The sequence below is a fragment of the Myotis davidii genome, unplaced genomic scaffold (assembly GCF_000327345.1).
Source record: "Myotis davidii unplaced genomic scaffold, ASM32734v1 scaffold162, whole genome shotgun sequence".
NCBI lineage: Eukaryota > Metazoa > Chordata > Mammalia > Chiroptera > Vespertilionidae > Myotis > Myotis davidii.
In genome coordinates, this window is record NW_006300036.1 from 3,593,980 (window position 1) to 3,613,064 (window position 19,085).

At 39.2% G+C, this 19,085-nt stretch overlaps 1 protein-coding gene across 1 annotated transcript in view; it reads right to left on the bottom strand.

Moving 5' to 3' along the window:
* Positions 1-254: 254 nt before the first annotated feature.
* Positions 255-19,085, bottom strand: part of TTLL7 (tubulin tyrosine ligase like 7) — a 146,251-nt gene continuing 127,420 nt past the window's right edge. The window contains exons 19-20 of the mRNA XM_015572111.1: positions 10,494-10,667; positions 255-1,456 (exon numbers count right to left, since the gene is read on the bottom strand). Of these exons, the coding sequence (XP_015427597.1) occupies positions 1,336-1,456; positions 10,494-10,667 (295 nt within the window). The 3' untranslated portion in view covers positions 255-1,335. The remainder of the gene's footprint in view (positions 1,457-10,493; positions 10,668-19,085) is intronic.

The following is a 19,085-nucleotide window of genomic DNA, read 5'->3' on the forward strand; positions in this document are numbered from 1 at the left end:
GAGGGGAAATGCCCCCAACTGCCCTCCCTTGCAGGCCTGATTGCCCCTTACTGCCCTCCCCTTCAGGCCTGGTCCCCCCCAACTGCCCTCCCCTGCAGGCCTGGTCCCCCCCAACTGCCCTCTTTTGCTGGCCTGATCGCTCACACTGCCCTCCCCTGCCAGCCATCTTTGACCACATGGGGATGGCCATCTTGTGTGTTGGAGTGATGGTCAATTTGCATATCATCTCTTTATTAGGTAGGATAACTTTGAACTAGAAGAAACTTCATACTTTATTTTGATTTTTAAAAATCCTTAAGGGTACACCACAACTAATATCCAGTGATCAAAATCCTCCATTTGCAGCATTTTAGATTATTTTCTATGGTGCAGTGTGAAACTGTATTAGACTTTGTAATGTAATTTGGTCTCAACATTGAAAGACGTATAAAATAAGTGACACATTAACATTGAAATGAGTTTCAAAGGTCAACTCTTCTACTGTTGAAAAACAGAAAAAAATGTTTTTGACTGTGTATACACATTGGAGATATACATTCCAAATAAAAATGAGTGGTATAACAAAAATCATCTGAAAATATTTTTGTCATTATCATCATTTTCTATTCCTTTATGTTCTAGTAACTCCTGATAAAAAGTCAAAATAAAAGCTAGTTTATGTTTTGTTTATTCTTAACCCACTGGATTGTCTTTCATTTAAATGGTCTTACTAGATCCTTACTGAAAATTTACATTATCATAAGTAGCTAAATTTCCACATAGAGGAATCAAAATGTTTAAGAATCAAGTTGAAATTTTTATAGTATTTTACAGTGTGCTATAGTCATGATAAACCCGTTTTATACTTAATCCTATCATCAAAGCAATACCAGGCTTCTAATTTTTCTTCATTTTATATGGCTACTATATATGTAAGAGAATAAGGTATTACACTACTAGAGCTTATTCAAGTTAAAGACATGTTATCTAGAAAATAATTTAACACTGTAGTGAGATCTCCAAGATCAGTTCTGTTCCATATTCTCTGCAGCAAAAATACCATTTCTAGTAGGAAGGTATTAATTATAAACCTAGCAAATTCTAGACATTCACATATTGTGTAAACAATATTAACATGGTTTATTACATTTACAGAAAGGTTAAGTCTTCTATCCAAGTTTTCTAATTCTTTTATATAATAAATATATTATTTGAGTGATGTGTGCATATATTTCACACATATATATGTCATATATACATAAAACAGCACTTAACGGTTGCTTTCTTTGCATGTTTACATTGGGGGGGGCAATGAATTGCTATAATGCATAACCCATGGCAATTTTCCCTTCTGTTTCACAAATGGCCATATCTGGATGTAAACAAAACATTGGAGCGAGTCATTCCAGGTGAACTGTATTTCAAGTTGTAGACTGGTGATCTCATGAAGAATTGTGTACATCCTGGTAGTAAATACCTAAAAATAATAGTTAAAAATTAGACTTTTACAAGCAAATTAGTATTAACATCTCTCACTGATGTGTTAGGTGGCTCGTAATTTATATAGCCTACATGAGAAATTATACTATAAAAACTATGCATTCCACATAAAAAGATTTATTCTTCCATATTGAAGAGGGAACATGGGGAGAGGGTCATAAAGCTTCCTCCAAAAGGCTGAATATAGCAGCAACATATGATCTTAGCATCCCAAGACATCCCATAAAGAGCCACGCACTCACATGTGAGAAAACTATGTATGTGGCTCATGTTAATTTGAAATTCATTCTTAATCTTTGTAAATAATGTGTGGAGCCAGTCAACTATTTCTTAAAAACATGTGATATGAACCATATCCGGTTTGGCTCAATGGATAGAGCATTGGCCTGTGGACTGAAAGATCATGGGTTCGATTCTGATCAAGGGCACACACCTCGGTTACAGGCTCCTCCCTGGCCATAGCCCTAGTCAGGGTTCGTGCAAGAGGCAACCAATCAATGTGTTTCTCTCACATCGATATTTCTCTTGGTCTTTCCCTTTCTCTTCTACTCTAAAAATCAATGGAAAAATATTCTCAGGTGAGGATTAAAAAAAAAGAAAATGTGATATGAGAATCTTGCTAGCCATAATACTAAAAATTATTTGTTTCAAGGATATGGGAACCATCTAATCTAATAAAAGAGAAACATGCAAATTGACTGCACCTCCGCTATACCCTAAGCCATGCCAAACAACCAATCAGAGTATATGCAAATTAGCCCAACCAAGATGGCGGCAGGCAGCCATGGAGCTGGAGCGAGCAGAAGGCTTGGTTGCCCCAGCAATGGAGGAAGCCAAGCTTCCCGCCTGTCCTGGCCGGCTATGGCCTTTGCTGAAGGGCACAAAGTTTCAATTATAGAAGCTAAACAAATCCCAGATACCTGCTTCCAGCCAGCCTCCACTGGGAGCTTGGGTGGCTGGGGGGCCTGGACAGCCAGAAAACACCCATCAGCCCCTCACCTAGGCTGGCCAAATCCTCATGGGGTGAGGGTCCCCACTGGGGGGCTTGGCCAGCCAACAAACAGCCATCAGCCCCTTGCCCAGGCTGGCCAGGCACCCCAGTGGGGACCTCCCACCCTGAAGGGGGTGTGACAAGGCTGAAAACAGCCCTCAGACCATCACCCAGGCTGGCCAGGCACCCCAGTGGGGAACCCCATCCTGAAGGGGCTGTGGCAAGCCTGCAAACAGTCCTCAGTCCCTCACCCAGGCTAGCCACACTCCCATGGTGTGAGGGTCCCTGAAGGGGGACTTGGCCAGCCTGCAAACAGCCATCAGTAATAAAAGGGTAATATGCAAGTTGACTATAACAGCAGAATGACTGGGAATGACTGGTCACTATGACACATACTGACCACCAGGGGGCAGACACTCAATGCAGGAGCTGCCCCCTGGTGGTCAGTGCGTTCCCACAGGGGGAGCTTTGCTAAGCCACAAGCCAGGCTGACAGCTGCCAGTACAGCGGTGGTAGTAGGAGCCTCCTCAGAAGCATTAAGGATGTCCGACTGCAGCTTAGGCCTGCTCCCCACTGGCAAGTGGACATCCCTCTAGGGCTCCCAGTCTGCCAGAGGGATGTTTGCATATGGAGAGGGGCCATGGCTCAGAGCGGGGCGGTCTCACGTATGGAGAGGCGGGGGGGTGGCTCAGAGCAGGGTGGCGCTATGTCCGGAGAGACTGGTGCTGAGGCCGGGTGTTCGCCTCCAGATGTGAGCTGCAAGAAAGAAGCGTAAGGTGGAGGAGGTGCAGCTTCAGGCAAGTGAAGGAAAAGGGCAGGTGGCCCAGCCATGATGCCGTTCCTCAGCAGCACTAAAGATGTCCGACTGCAGTTTAGGCCTGCTTCCCGCTGGCAAGTGGACATCCCCGGAGGGTCGGGCTGCCAGAGGGATGTCTGATTGTCATCTTAGACCCAATCCCCTGGGGATCGGGCCTAAGCTAGCAGGTGGTCATCCCCTGAGGGGTCCCAGACTACAAGAGAGCATAGGCCAGGCTGAGGGACTCCCCTCCCCCTCAAGTGCACAGATTTTTATGCACCGGGCCCTAGTATAATAATAATAATGTCCAGGGCCACCTTTGCCCTGCCACCCGGCTCTTGGCTGCCACCTGGGTTTCTGATCATTGTCAGTGGCAGGCGGCTTCTTCCACCCTTCCCCTTTCGCCTCCTAGCATTGCGCCTAACCATCTTTGCTGGCAGTTAATTTGCATATCGCCCTGATTAACCAATGGGAAGCATAGCGAAGGTACAGTCAATTACCATGTTTCTCTATTATTAGTGTAGATACTATATACAGGGTGTGGCAAAAGTAGTTTTAGAGTTGTTCATATGGAAAATAATACAATAATTAATAATAATACAGGAATAAATTGTGTTTCACATACTCACAATTATAAAGGTACTTTTGCCCCACCCTGTATACCGTCTCCATCAGGGCTTTGTGGCAGCATCCTGTAAACAAGCCACTGTGAAATGTGTAAATATTCACAATAAATCAGAGGAATACTACAAATAATTTCATGCCATTTCAGCTCAGATTTGCCAATAAATAGGTTACTTTTTTGTTTGTTTTCTGAGACTTGGGATTAGTAATTACAAATAAGAGTGTGCCCCTGTATAATATGTTTTTCTCTGGAGAAACTCTGATTAGCATTAGGCCAGCTCAATCTATATGTCTAGAGAGAAATGAACTAGGAAATCCACATGAGCAAATGCAAATCAACATCACTACTGAAAGTGCAAGTCCCGGTGATGAGAAGGACATGTTATAAAGTGGGGGTGGGGGACGTCTGGCCTGTGGGCCATGTAAGGCCCACAAAATCATTTGGTCTGGCCTTGCCAAGGCATTAGAGGAGAGTTAGTGAAATGTTTGACCAAATATTGCCAGCTAATTTTTAAGTTGATAATCTTGTCTGGCCCATGAACGATGTTATAAATATCCAAATGACCATTGGCAGAAAAAAGTTTCCCCACCCCTGCTATAAAGTCTGGACAAAGACATCTATGAGGAATTTTTGAGAGCAAAAGTAGCCATAGATTTTTAATTAGCAGTGGTCTTGAGAAAATAAACAATGGTATAGCATCCAATCATTTATTTTGTTTTCTTCACTTGACATTAGAACCTTCCAGCAACAGTCTAAAACTTCCATAGATATATGAAGAAATTGAGGGCTAAGAGTACTATAAATTACCTATTCTATATTAAATAATGTTGGTAACCACTATACCTGTATATCAATGGAAAATTAGATTCATAGCTGTGTGATATGAATTTTATAGAAGAATATAAACTCACTAGAAAAGTGGTTCTCAACCTGTGGGTCACAACCCCTTTGGTGGTCGAATGACCCTTTCACAGGGGTCGCCTAAGACCCTCCTGCATATCAGATATTTACATTATGATTCATAACAGTAGCAACATTACAGTTATGAAGTAGCAATGAAAATAATTTTATGGTTGGGTTATAACATGAACTGTATTTAAAGGGCCAGAAGGTTGAGAACACTGCACTAGAGGCCCAATGCACAAAATTCATGCAAGGGGCTTAGCCCTTGCAGCCCCACCTTTGTCCAGAAGGTCATTCAGCTGTCCGATCTAATTAGCATATTATGCTTTTATTATTATAGATTAAAATGGAAGAATTTTCCATAATATTCACAAACATTATTTTTGTATGAATTATCTAATAATATCCCCTAAATCTATTACCTAATATCACAAACTATAAATAATTGTTCAAATCATTAAGTTAATAGAGCAGTAAAATAATATACAACAAACCAAATTAAATCAAAATTGCACAATGGGTGATAAATAATAAAACAATGGATTTCTCACATCACAGATTATACAAATTATTTTCTTAATATCACATGGGTAATTTATATGGATTAATTATTATGTCAAGAGCTAGTGGAGTCACATGATTAATCTGATATTTTCTTTCATGAAAAAGGTAAACTTTCTCTCTAAGACAAAGGTGAAAAAAAGTGTTTGATCAAAATCTACTGTATGTATTAGTTGAGAGTTATTTTATCTTCTATTCAAAATGCATTCTGATTACATTGATAATTACCAGAGTAAACAGTAGCTTCTACCAACCTTCTTTTGAAGAATTTCCAAGTAATAGGTAATATTGACATTACAATAACATTCACATATCCTTTTGAGTTAAAGATCTCTCCATTTTCACAGATGAAAAACAAAAATACAAAATCCTGGTTACAGCTAACTCATACTATTTTATTTAACACTATTTAATACTGAAATAGTGTTTTCTATGTGCCCAGTACTATTAAAATTGTTTTACAATGTTAACCCAGTTCTCATCACAATTCTATACAGTAGATATTATTGTAGGTTCTATTTTATAAATAATACACTAAAGCACTCAGGGGTCAAATGGCTTGCCCACAGTCACACAGCTAGTAAGTGGTGTAGCCAGGATTAAAATCCATGTGGGCTAGTTCTAGAATCAGTGCTCCTAGCAACTATATTATATTGTAATTTCTCTCTAGGAATCCCAATTTTAAATCTAATGACTACAATTATTATACTTTTTCCCCAGAAATATGAAATATAATCTAGAAAATAGAAAACTATTACACATCCACAAACCTAAACTTTTTTAAAAAATATTTTTTTATTGATTTCAGAGAGGAAGGGAAAGGGAGAAATATAAACATCAACGATGAGAAAGAATCATTGATGAGTTGCCTCTTGCACACACCCTATTGGTGATTGAGCTGCAACCCAGGCATGTGCCCTCATAGGGAATCGAATCGTGATCTCCTGGCTCATAGGTCAACGCTCACGCACTGAGCCACACCAGTTGTACTAAGCTTTTTAACTGAAACAAAAAGAAGCTAAAATGAAACATTTTAAGAAAAAAAAGAGGTTTAGTACGAACTCAAAAAGGCATATGAAATCACATTGGAAGAAACTCTTTGCTTCCCTAAAGCAAATGCTGTGGAATATTTTAAAGCATTACAGGGAAACACTGAATTATTTGCCTTAATATCACCATTAATAGCTCTTGGGAGATCCCATGCTAACTGAACATCAAAGATTATATTTAAATATTCTTTGTAATGAAGTTAAATAATAAAAATTTATTTTTAAAGAATATCGCTATGAAGTAGATTTATAGACTATATCTAAAAAGTCAGTGTCAAAGCAGCAAAAATATGAAAGGTTTATAGCTTTATTTTTATTCTAATTTATTCTTGATGTACAAAAATAACTAACTTGTAGCTAATTTGTACCAAGGAGAAATACCTTATGCTACCCTACTTGCTTCACATACATAACCTAACTCATCTCTGAGGCTACATCTGCACACCAATCCAGCATGTAGACATAAAATAGACATAAAATATCTAATTCTTCCTTGATGTAGAATTGGTCAGTCTGTCATGTATCAGCTTATTGCTGACCAAGGACAATCTCTAGAACACAAAGCATTTCTTCTTTTTTTAAATTTATTTTAGAGAGAGAAAGGAAGGGAGGGAGATAGAAACAATAATTTGTTGTTCCACCAATTCATGCATTCATTGGTTGCTTCTTGTGTGTGCCCTGACCAGAGATCAAACCCGCAACCTTGGTGTATGGGGATGGTGCTCTAACCAACCAAGCACCTGGTCAGGGCAAGAACATGAAGCATTTCAAGACTGGTAGCCTTGAATATTTAAACTACACCACCCTTCTGATATTTTCCTGGAATAAGACCAGAATCCATGATACCACCAGAATAAACTCAGCTTCCTGGTTCGGGAACACAAGGTAAAGTTCATCACAATATTTACCCTGCGTTTTTTGTTTAATTTTTTAAATGTGGTAAAGTATATATAAGATGAAACACTATTTTTACCAAGTATACAATTCAGTGCATTAAGTGCATTCACAATGGTTGTGTAATCATCACTACTATTCAGTTCAGGACTTTTTCATCATCCCAAACAGAAACTGTACCCATTAAACACTAAATCCCCATTTCCTCTTCCTTCCAGGTTCTGGTAACATCTACTCTGCTTTCTGTCTCTATGAATTTGTCTACATACATCATATAGGTAGAATCACATTATATTTGTTCCTTTATGGCTTACCTCACTTAGCATGCTTTCGAGGTTCATCCCGATTGTAGCATGTATCAAAATTCCATTCCTTCTTATATAGGCTGAATAATATTCCATTGTATGTACCTACTATTCATCTATTGATGGGCACTTGGCTTGTTTCACCTTTTGGCTATTATGAATAATGTTGCTATGAATATCTGTTTAAGTCCTTGTTTTCAATTCCTTGAGGTATATACTTAGGAGTAGAATTGCTAGGGCACATGGTAATTCTATATTTAACCTTTTTAGGAATGCGTAATTATTTTCCATAGCTGCCACACCATTGTGAACCAGCAATGCATGAGGGTTCTAACTTCTCAATATCCTCACCAACACTTACTATTTTGCATTTTTTATAATAGCCATCCTAATGGGCATGCATTGTCCTGTAGTTTTAGCTTTGATTTTTGGAGGGAAGTCCTAGTTTCAAGTCCCACCTCTGCCATATACGAGCATTGTGGATTTATATATCAGTCTGTCTGGTTAGTTATGAGTCCAACTCTGAGAAATGGCTTTCACTTGATGTGTCTATTCAATTATTGCTTTACTGAGACGAAGGCTGAAGGCCACTCTCTTCCATAGAGTGGGTGTCATACACTCTTTAAAGATTATTCAGAAATATCCTACAGATCTGTGGTCAAGAAAAACATAGTCATAAACCTTAATTATGTTAGCTCTATTTTCTTCTCTTTTAATTTTACAGATTAAATTAGGCAAATATAGCCCTGACACCAGTGTGGCTCAGTTAGTTGGGCATCATTCTGTGCACTGAAGGGTTGCCAGTTCAATTCCCACTCAGGGCACATACCTGGGTTGTAGGCTCCATCCCTGGAAAGGGGTGTGCAAGAGACAGCCAATTGATATTGCTCTCACATCTCTCTCTCTCTCTCTCTCTCTCTCTCTCTCTCTCTCTCTCTCTCTCTCCCTTCCTCTCTCTCTAAAAATCAATTAAAAAATCACTTAGTTTTTCAAAGTCGTGGTTTACTCTTTTCTATCCTGATAGGATTACAACTTACATATCCTATATAATAAAAGCCTAAGTGCCCAGTCGTCTAATCAGCCGTTCAACCAATCAAAGTGTAATATGTTAATGATATCCTAAGGCCACTCAACCGCTCACTATGATGTGCACTGACCATCAGGGGGAAGACACTCCGACTGGTAGGTTAGCTTGCTACTGGGGTCCCCCCAATCGGGACTGAACAAGATGGGCCAGACATGCCCTGGAGCCCTCCCGCAGTCCCTTCCTGACTGGCCAACCTCTTGCATTCCTCCCCAGCCTCCTCAGCCTGGCCTGTGCCCTCTCACAACCCGGGACCCCTCAGGAGATGTCAGAGAGCCAGTTTCAGACTGAGGGACCCTCTGGTGCATGAATCCGTGTACCGGGTCTCTAGTACTAAAAATAAAGTCATATTCTTCTTTAATTCTAATGGGAACTATAATTGTCTTGTGGTGCAAAAATGTATTTCTTATTTACTCTGTGTGTTTTGCAGCTTAATAACAATATTATTTTTATGCTTTTGGAAACTACCTATTTTAACAGGATAATATTTATAAAAATTCAAGTTTTAAATAGAACTTATCAAATGTATATCCCACTGATTTGTATGCTTTTCTGTTTTTTGTGTGTTATCTGCAGCTTTTATTTATTTTTTTTAAATCTTTAGTGTTGAAAGTATTACATATGTCCCCTTTTACCCCCATTAACCCCCTGCAGCCCAACCCTGTCTCCTACCCCAAGTCCTCACCACCCCACTGTCTGCGTTCATGGGTTATGTATATATGCATATAAGGTCTTTGGTTGATTACCTCCCCACCACCCACCCTCCCCTGTCTTCCCTTTGAGATTCTGCACTCTGTGCCATGCTTCCATGTCTCTAAATCCACTCCATTCATCAGTTTATTTTGTTAATTAGATTCCACATATGAGTGAGATCATGTGATACTTGTATTTCTCTGACTGACTTATTTCACTTAGCATGATACTCTCCAGGTCCCTCCATACTGTCTCAAATGGTTAGAGATCCTTCCTTTTTATTGCTGCATAGTATTCATGGTATAAAATGTACCACAGCATTTTTTTAATATATTTTATTGATTGTTTTACAGAGAGGAAGGGAGAGGGATAGAGAGTTAGAACGATGAGAGAGAAACATCGACCAGCTACCTTCTGCACACTCCCTACTGGGGATGTGCCCGCAACCAAGGTACATGCCCTTGACCGGAATCGAACCCGGGACCCTTGAGTTCACAGGCCAATGCTCTATCCACTGAGCCAAACCAGTTAGGGCTGTACCACAGATTTTTTATCCACCCATCTACTGATGGGCACTTGGTCTGTTTCCAGATCTTGCTATTGTAAATTGTGCTGCTATGAACATAGTGGTGCATATATTCTTTCTGATTGGTGTTTTGGGTTTCTTCAGATATATTCCTAGAAGTCCCACTTATTTTTAATTTTTTTTTGTGATGAAGGGAGTAGTAGAGGCATACTGAACAGTAAAAAGTAAACTAAAAACTAAAGGCATTTCTCAACTGTTAGGCTTACGTTTAAATGGTAAAGTATCCCTATTGGAGGGGGAGTTCATTTTATTAGCATTTTTCATTGTTCTTAGCTTTTGAAAGCAAAACCATGTAAACCAAATAATATCATTTCCATGTAGTTTATTTCTAACCCCTTTAGGTTTGTTTGGTCCTTTAAAGGTAAAGATTGTGCAAATTAAAAGTATTTTGTAGACTAGAGTGTGCATGAATGTTCAGTCTTTAGCTTTTTCCCTAGCCATATAAATAAAAAGACTTTCAATTTCAAACTGCCTTGTGACTTTACTTTGTATAAAACGTATAGAGTCTATGAAACATATACAAGTACCTGGAATTACCCCAGTCAGAGCCAATGCCTGAGAATGATCCTCTTGTCTCCGTTGAATATTTGTAAACCAGAAGCAAGCACTCTTTACATAGTTCAACCAGGCGCTGGCAACACTGGAGCTGCAAAGAAGTCACCACCTCCGGGCTTTTACTGAAAATACTCTCCCAAGAGGATCTGTTGGCATGGAAACAGACATGACCTCATGACGCTGCTAAAAATGGCAACCAGTTATGTCACTTACCTAGCAACAAAGCAATAAGAAACATTAGAAACTCACATGTGTGAAGTGACTGCAGACAGTTGAAAGGTATAAAATACATATATATTTGTAAATTAATCGTGATATTAAAAAACAATATAGAATCCATAGACTTTGTGTTTTTTAAGACTTTATTATTGCCAACAGTGGGTAAGTAAAAGGATGGTTTTCCAACACTACCTAAAAACTTGAGTTACTCTACAAGTCAAGTGTTTGTAAAATACTGAGCTAATTTCTCAAAAATTAGATATTCCAGGAATTTAGGTTTTCTAGGAAGCTATATTTACATATACAGTGGGGCCTTGACTTATGAGTGTCCCAACTAAGGAGTTTTTTGAGATACCAGCTGTCTCTCAGCCGATTTTTTGCATTGAGTTGACAAAGTAATTTGAGTTAATGAGCTCCTTAACAAGCTCCTTAATGAGCACGGTCTCGGAACGAATTAAACTCATAAGTCAAGGCCCCACTGTGTGTGTGTATGTGTGTGTGTGTGTGTGTGTGTGTGTGTGTATTCTAATGACTAGTTGACTGTTCGTTATGATGCACACTGACCACCAGGGGGCAGATGCTCAACACAGGAGCTGCCCCCTGGTGATCGGTGCGCTCCCACAGCAGGAGCGCTGCTCAGCCCGAAGCTGGGCTCACCACTGGCGAGCACAGCTATGAGGTGGCGGTGACAGGCACAGCTGGGCCCGGATGAGCCACAGCAGAGCTGCCCCAGCCCCAGCTGGGGCTTCCCCTAGCCGCCTGCCACTTTGGCACAGCTACATCCCCCGAGAGGTCCCAGACTGCGAGAGGGTGCAGGACAGGCTGAGAGACCCCATCCATGCACAAATCCACACACTAGGCCTCTAGTTAATAATAACCCCACAGAAAGAGTTAAAAAGATATTTGTGACTTCTTTGCAGTCGGAGAATTTAGGTTAATTGCTTAAGTTAATCAAAACACTTTCAGATGTAATTATGTCCATGATATTCCTAGAGTACACTTTCTGTACGTTAGAAGTAATGTTATCCCAACAAGTACTGCCGTACTGCAATTCCAAAGGTAGGGAACTTGCTCCTTTAGCTCACTCAGCTTATACCAAAGCAGGCAGTAGTGAGTGTTCACTTTCTTGGTAAACTTCAAGTGTGTGTGTGTGTGTGTGTGTGTGTGTACTTACAATTTCTAAGTTTACTGCCATGGCCCAAATAAGAATACACCTCATCATTCATCACCCTACCACCACCATCACCACCACCAGGGAGGGAGAAAAAGAGAGAGAACTTTTTTCCTTAGTGTAAATGAAACTCTTTTCAAGCCTCAAGGACAAAGTTCAGTTTGAGACTGGTTAATGGTTCAAGTCTCATTTTACATAAACTACTTCACTTAACCATCTGAGAGAGAACAGAGTAGATTTTCAAAAGGGAAAAATATATTTAAGAAAATATTTTTCTGAAAAAATGTATTTCCCAATGGGAAATTCAGACTCCAATTTCAATCTTCTATGGATATTTGATTATCTTTGGAATTTTAAAAAATGCTTTAGAAACTCAGAAAGGTATTTTTTATTAGAAAGGCTACTGTGTGTTTGTTGCTGTTGTTTTTCAGGAGAAATATGGTCACACAAAAAACAACATGTCATCAGTGAATGGCAGGATTTCTTACAAAGAGTAGATTAGAGGAAATAAGTTTTCTGCCATGTTCTGAGATGTTCCAGACTCAACAATAAGATGCTAATATGCTATTTAAATTAACTCTAAAAATAAAATTTAATTTATTACTAAATATAAGAAAAACTAGATATGTTTATGTATCTTTATATGTATTTACATATATATCCAACTTACCTAATTTGATTTAAAAATATTGGACATCATCATATAATTAGGGAATCATAATAATATAAGGCCAAGAGGCATCATGATCTAAACGACCGGGCACCATGAAGTGCATGGAGCACCTCCCGGTCCCTCCCCTGTGGCCCACAGGCTCCAATCACAGCAAAGCTGGCAGTTGGTGGGCGGGCAGGGTGGCAGGCAGGTGGGGCATGGCAAGGCGGGCACGGTGAGGTGCACGCAGGTGGGCGGGGCCACACGATTGCACTCCCTGGGCCTCTAGTATATTCATAATTAATAAATCAAACTAGCAGGCCCTACATGTCTGAGCCCAGGGAAATAAGAATTTCATGTAAATATAAATACACACAGAAAGTATCCTGTGTTCTCAGTCTGCCTAGCACTTTCCTCTCCATTGGGATTCTGGTTATTTTTACAAAAGTCAACCTCCCCCACCAATGTCCCTGTCCATTTGGATATACTTATATTTTGATTCTTTGGAGCTAGTTGATTAGATTCACTATTAGGTCACTCACATCAGGGTAATTTTTCTCTTCCTGACTTGGAGTATATTCAGGCAAGGTAAGGACAAATAAAATGGAAGAAAGTTAAAAAGAGCTTCTTCTATAACATTCTAATTTGATGTAAGGTTCTGAATAATATGTTAGTTATAATATGAGCAGCTTTAGCTTCTCATTCTCTCATGCTTCCTTAAATATTTAAAATAAACATATGAATCAAGGTCCTTTACCTATTTTTTGGTGTGTATGTTCACCCCCACTGGCCAAAGACACATTCTACTCTATTGTTTATATTTAAGTGTCAGCATGCCCGAACCCCTCATAAAAAAAAAAAGAGAAAATGAACAGACATGCTTCATTTGGTACTAGGCTAATGGTGCCCCTTCTGCACAAAGGAAACCAATCCTTCAAACTGAGACCTCACCTCCTATGCACCACCTGGCAGTGCTGAGGAAATGTGAAATGCTCCTATAACACTGCAGGATCTCAGCTTTCAATGCCAACACAAAGTTTTTAAGAAGGTGAAAGATGTAGAAATAAACAAAAATACCAGTAACACAGGGTTGTATCTACCTGCTTCCTGAATCTAAATTCCAAGGAAATGGGAGACCCAAAATTCATGAGTTTAAAAAGAAAAGTTAAATGGTTAAAAAGTCCTTTCTGGCACACCCTCACCCTCAGAGAAATACGAAATAAAATGACTTTTGTTAGTAATATATCAATAATATACAGAATACTGAATATCTCTGGCAACAAAGGGAGGTTATTAATGAGAGTCAGAGACTTGAAAAAACTTCCTATAATCCAGTAATGCAATAATTTTCATGTCCTTTCTCATCAAAATATTTAATAAAGCAGTTATTTAAAAAGTGAAACTGACTTCTACCTTCTCTGGTAGAAGTTCTGATGGATGGATGAGTGGCCCAAAGTTAAGTACAAGAAGGGAAAAGGGGAGGTAAAAAAAAAAATCTGAGCTATACCAATTAGATAATCAGCAACAGAAAGAGTAATGAGCTAAAAAGTACTACCGACAACACATCGAGATGAAAGTGATAAGAGAATAGTAAGAGTCATATAACTTTAAGAGTCTACATGTTATGGGTACATTTTCAAGTAGTCATATAACTCAGCCTAGAAGTAGACTACCTTAGAATATTCCTTACAATTTTTTCTTGCCTTAAGATGCTAAAAGGGAAGCCTCTCCATGAAAAACTTCCACAGGAAAATGCCTTTGGCTAAAGGATCCAAACCAGATTCTCTTCTTTGGCGTTTACATATCAGGGTTTTGAGAGGAGAGAGAGTTTTTCCAAACAAAGCGTTAACCACACTAGCCCCTGCATCTCCTCTTTGCTCTACCCGGCAAGCTCCTTTCTTCCTCTTCCTGCAAATCTCACCTGAGATGTTACTTCAATTGGCCAGCCTTCCTAAGTGCTCAGGCCTTGTTGGAGTCTCAACAAAACCTAAACTTCCACTATCCCAGTAAAACATGGTGAGCTATTCCAAGAGCTATCTCCTTGGAGAGGACACATGCAGAATGTGGAGCAATATAACATTCCCAGGCAGCTGCATGTGAAAAAAGTCACTAAGCATGGGCTGCGGCAGCCTGCAAGAGCAAGAGTATGTTCTCTCTTTGATGAATCAATAAAACCTCTAGGCCAATTCTAGAGAGACCTCCCACAAAGATCCACCATATTCTTTAATATTTCTGGGTGTAGAAAAGGACTGCTTTATTTATTATTTCATTATTAAGGTGTTGACAGATGGAGGCAGTAATCAAGTTGACGCAGTTATTCGGATTATATTTTTCCAAGATTTTACACCTAACTGTGAAAGATAGCTGCACGCTTTATTAAAATCTTTCCTTCAGAACTGAACTAAGAGTACAGTGTTACCCTGACTAGTAGGCTGTTAGGCCAAAGTTAAAGGAGTATACATTGACTAGATATGATCTAAAGATAAGCAGAACTATTCTGGGTCAAAAATGAAAATCAGACACACGCACCACCACGTGGTTTCATAAAATTGAGGAAGCCTAAGAAACTCATTTGTAAAGCTACAAAATTAAATCTAGTATTAAACTCACCACTATAAACCACCAAGTTTATAAAGAAATGGATTCAAAGCTACTCCCACTCCACCTGCCCTGGTGCTTGGCAACCACTGGCAGTGCTACTTTGAGGGAAGTTAATGAAGCACAGAGTTTAGAACTTGAGTGCTTGACTGAGACAACTTGGATTTTAGTCCAGGATCATCTAGTTACTATGAGAACCTGGGCAAGTTATATATTCTCTTTATGCTTCCATTTCCTTATCTGTACAATAATAATATTTTATTCAAAATATTGCTGTGGTGATTATAAGAATATTTAATATGTAAAACAATATTAGGCATGTAGTAAGCCTTCAATAAATGTTCATCTCATTATCATTACTAGCAGTAATATATGCCGCCAGAGAAAACTGGGAAGAATACTGTGCCTGAAACAAGAGAAAAGCATTCTGAGTTAAGTTAGGGCGTATTACCAAAATAGTTCAGGGAAAAGAAGCTCTAACAGCAAACAACCACCTCTTTATGAGCATCTTTAGTGTCTGGCATCGGATATTATGTCATGGACTTAAAGCTATCAACTCCAATATCAGTAGCAGACTGTCTCACTGCCTTCCATGGAGGAAGATAGCTTGGATTCATATGTGGCATTCCAAACAATGGATCAACAAACAAACAAAATTTCCAATTATGAATTCACATTGAGAGAACTTCGAAGGGGCCATAATGGACAGTTCCAATGTCTCACTTAAGTCTCTGTGGAAATAATGTATAGCTGTGATTATTCTCAGATTGCAGAGCACCTTATGCATTCTCCATGTTGGGGAATGGCGGTTGAGGATAATTATGGTGGTGAGAATAAGTCTGTAAATGCTATAAGTAATTCAGTAGTAGATGACTAGAATATTTAAATGGAGGACATTCAGAGATCATTTCAAACTACAATAGTTAAGGTTTTACAAATGAAGTATATAGTCTGAGTGTTTACATAGGGTTTGAATTCTGTAGGAACTGGAGAAACAGGGTTATAGAAAGCAGCCCAGTCAGATACTCAATGATACCAACAGCTCAAAAGAAGAAAAGGACACATTTTTAAGATATTTGAAAAATAGTGAGTTTGTTTTTCTAGAACAGAGTTCAAGTAGGAGAGTTATGAGCGAGAATATTGGAGAAATAAGAAAGAAGCAGCATATTAGAGAGTCTTGAACTTCTAGAGAAGAAGTCTAGACTTTAATGATGAATGAGGGAAATCCCTACAGATTTTAAGAGATGACCCTGAGAACAAGATGGATAAAAGAGACAAAACATTGGAGAGAAAAAAATGCCTAGAAATTTATTAATTCCACCTTCTACCAAAAAGGCTCCTCTTCTCTGAAATTCTTTATCTCTTTCTCTTTTCTAATAATTACTTTTGTATATCTCTTATTTTGTCTATTACAGACAGCAGAGATTACTGGTTAAGAGCATGAACTCTGGGGTTAGGCTCCCTGAGTTTGAATCCCAGTGTACTAGGTCCTTATCAACTAACTGTGACTCAGTTTCCTTGTTTATAAAAGAGATAATCAGAGAGTCTGCTTCAAAGTCAAGTTATGAGGATTTAATCACTCAATACATTTAAAGTGTTTAGAACAGTGCCTGGCACATAGTAAGTTGTATGGTGTTAGCTATTACCATTTTTTAAAAGTTTCTTGAGGACCAAATCCATGTTAGATTCAACTTTGTATCTCCAAAAGTATTTAACACAGTAGTAAGTACTTGATAATTGTTAAGAACAATGAAAAACAATCTAGAGTAGCCATAGTGGGAATGTGACAGAAAAACTAATAGGATTTAGCCGATGATTGAATAAAGACAGTGAAGGAAAAGGAAGAGGCAGGAGTTCCTGAGATATTTAACCTATACTATTGGGAGCATATGATAGAATTAAGAGAGGTCCAAAAGGGAAGTCATTTATTAATAAAAGAGTGATATGAAATGTTTGGCTTTAGTTAGATATCATCACAAGGCTAAGATGATAATGAGTCATAACAAATATGGCAGGACTGACATTCTGAAGAGGAGTAGAAATAGAGCCATGATTTTCAAAGTTTGCTACATAGAGGCAACAGTAGAAGAACCTGAGATATTGAGATTTTCATTAACACTACTTCTCTTCCCTGAATCCTGGATCCAATTAGTTAGATGGTGTTGTCATATTAATCATCTCAAATAAGTCAGTTTAACTGCTATAAATTATAGTTGAATACTAAAAATTACAAGTAATAAAAATTCCTATTTTAAGAGCTTATTAAAGAAATTCAGAGAGAAAAGATTGCTGCCGACAGGAAGGCAGACTGCAAGATAGTGTGTGAGTGAGAGAACGAAAGGAGAGTGTGTGGACGTACCAAGAGTGTAAATTTGTGGGTGAGCAATAGCTATACTCCCAGGGGACTGTTGGAAACTGCTGGATCGGACTCCCCTAACCGGGCAGCCTCCACTGCTTCTGAAATCTCTCCCGGAGAGGCCAACTCTGCCCTGGAGACCGCACCATCTTGAGTGGCTGTTATCGGAAGCGTATACATCCAGGCACCCTGCAACTATGGCACCCAGGGACCAGCTACAAATCCAGGAACACCAGATCTCAAGCAGCATGAATATGTGGGCTCAGATGAGCCCTGCTCCTCCTCACAGAAAGGTCAGATTTCGCCTAGATAAATGTGTGGTTTGTAATCCAGGTTGGAGAGAGGAATGCGCAGGGGCAGTCTGCACCCCACAAAGTCTGAGGCCGTTGTGGCCAGCGTGATCCACGAGTGTGGAAGGGGATCCGTAGGGCTGCTGGCAAACGGGAACTATAAAAATCAGCCCGGCTTGACTGGGTGCAAAGAGGCAGCCTTAGATTTTTCCAGTGTGCTGGCTGCTTAGTGCCAGAGGAGAGAGGACATGCGGAAGAGACGTTGGGAGAATTGTGCCAAGAGCTGGATGGTGGAAGCTGCGAGCTCGTGCACTTACTCTGGCTTTTTTCTTTCTTTTCTCTTTAAATCCTTGCTTTTGATCACTAAACCCAATACATAGGATCGCCCAATTGGGGACTCTCACAGAGACTGCAGGGGAAAGTTGTTTTTGTGGAACCTGGGAATCAGAGCAGGGAGTAACGATCAAACAACTAGCTCTGGGGCAGTCGACTCTCCCAAACCAGTATTAAGTGCGATAGGGAAAACAAAACCTAACTACTGGTTAGAGAGGACTTATAGCCTCAGAGGTCAATCCAGAAACACTGCCACCCAGGGGCTGAACCATAAACTGACTCTTCTGTAAACACAAATAAAGGCAGTCTGGGAAACAAATACTGCCTGCTTTAAAATCAGGACTGTGGTTTACAACACAGAGGAGCAGTGTATTGCAGGGAATTTCAATACTATCCTGAATACCTGACAGGACAAAGGTGTGCCAAACAGAAGAGTAGAGGAAGTGGATGACCTTCACTATTCTGCACATTTTTTTCACCTTTTACTTAAGAAACTAAATTTTTTTCTTTCTTTTTTTTCCTCACTTGATTTTACCTTTTTAATGATTACATTTTTATTTTTAATCAGTCTTATTACTACTACTATTTTACCTTTTTTTTTTAAAGTGTCACTTTATTTTCTCTTTATTTTATTTTGGGATTAGTGTTCTACATTCTATTTTCATCTATCTTTTAGCATCATTTTACTCTTTCTCAACTTTACCTTTATGCCAACACCGTCTTCCTCACTTTTCCCCTTTTGTTGTCCTGTTTCTCTTACCCTATTCCTGATTTAGATTTTCCCTATTCCTTTTTTAACCTCCTGTTAAAATTTAATCCTACTTATATATCTAATTTCCAATCCCCTGCTCTAAGTCCATATACACCTCTCTTCTCTTTCTTCACTATCCAATTTTTTTTCCTCTCTGTCATTTTGTTGTTGTTTGCTTGATTGTTGATTATGTT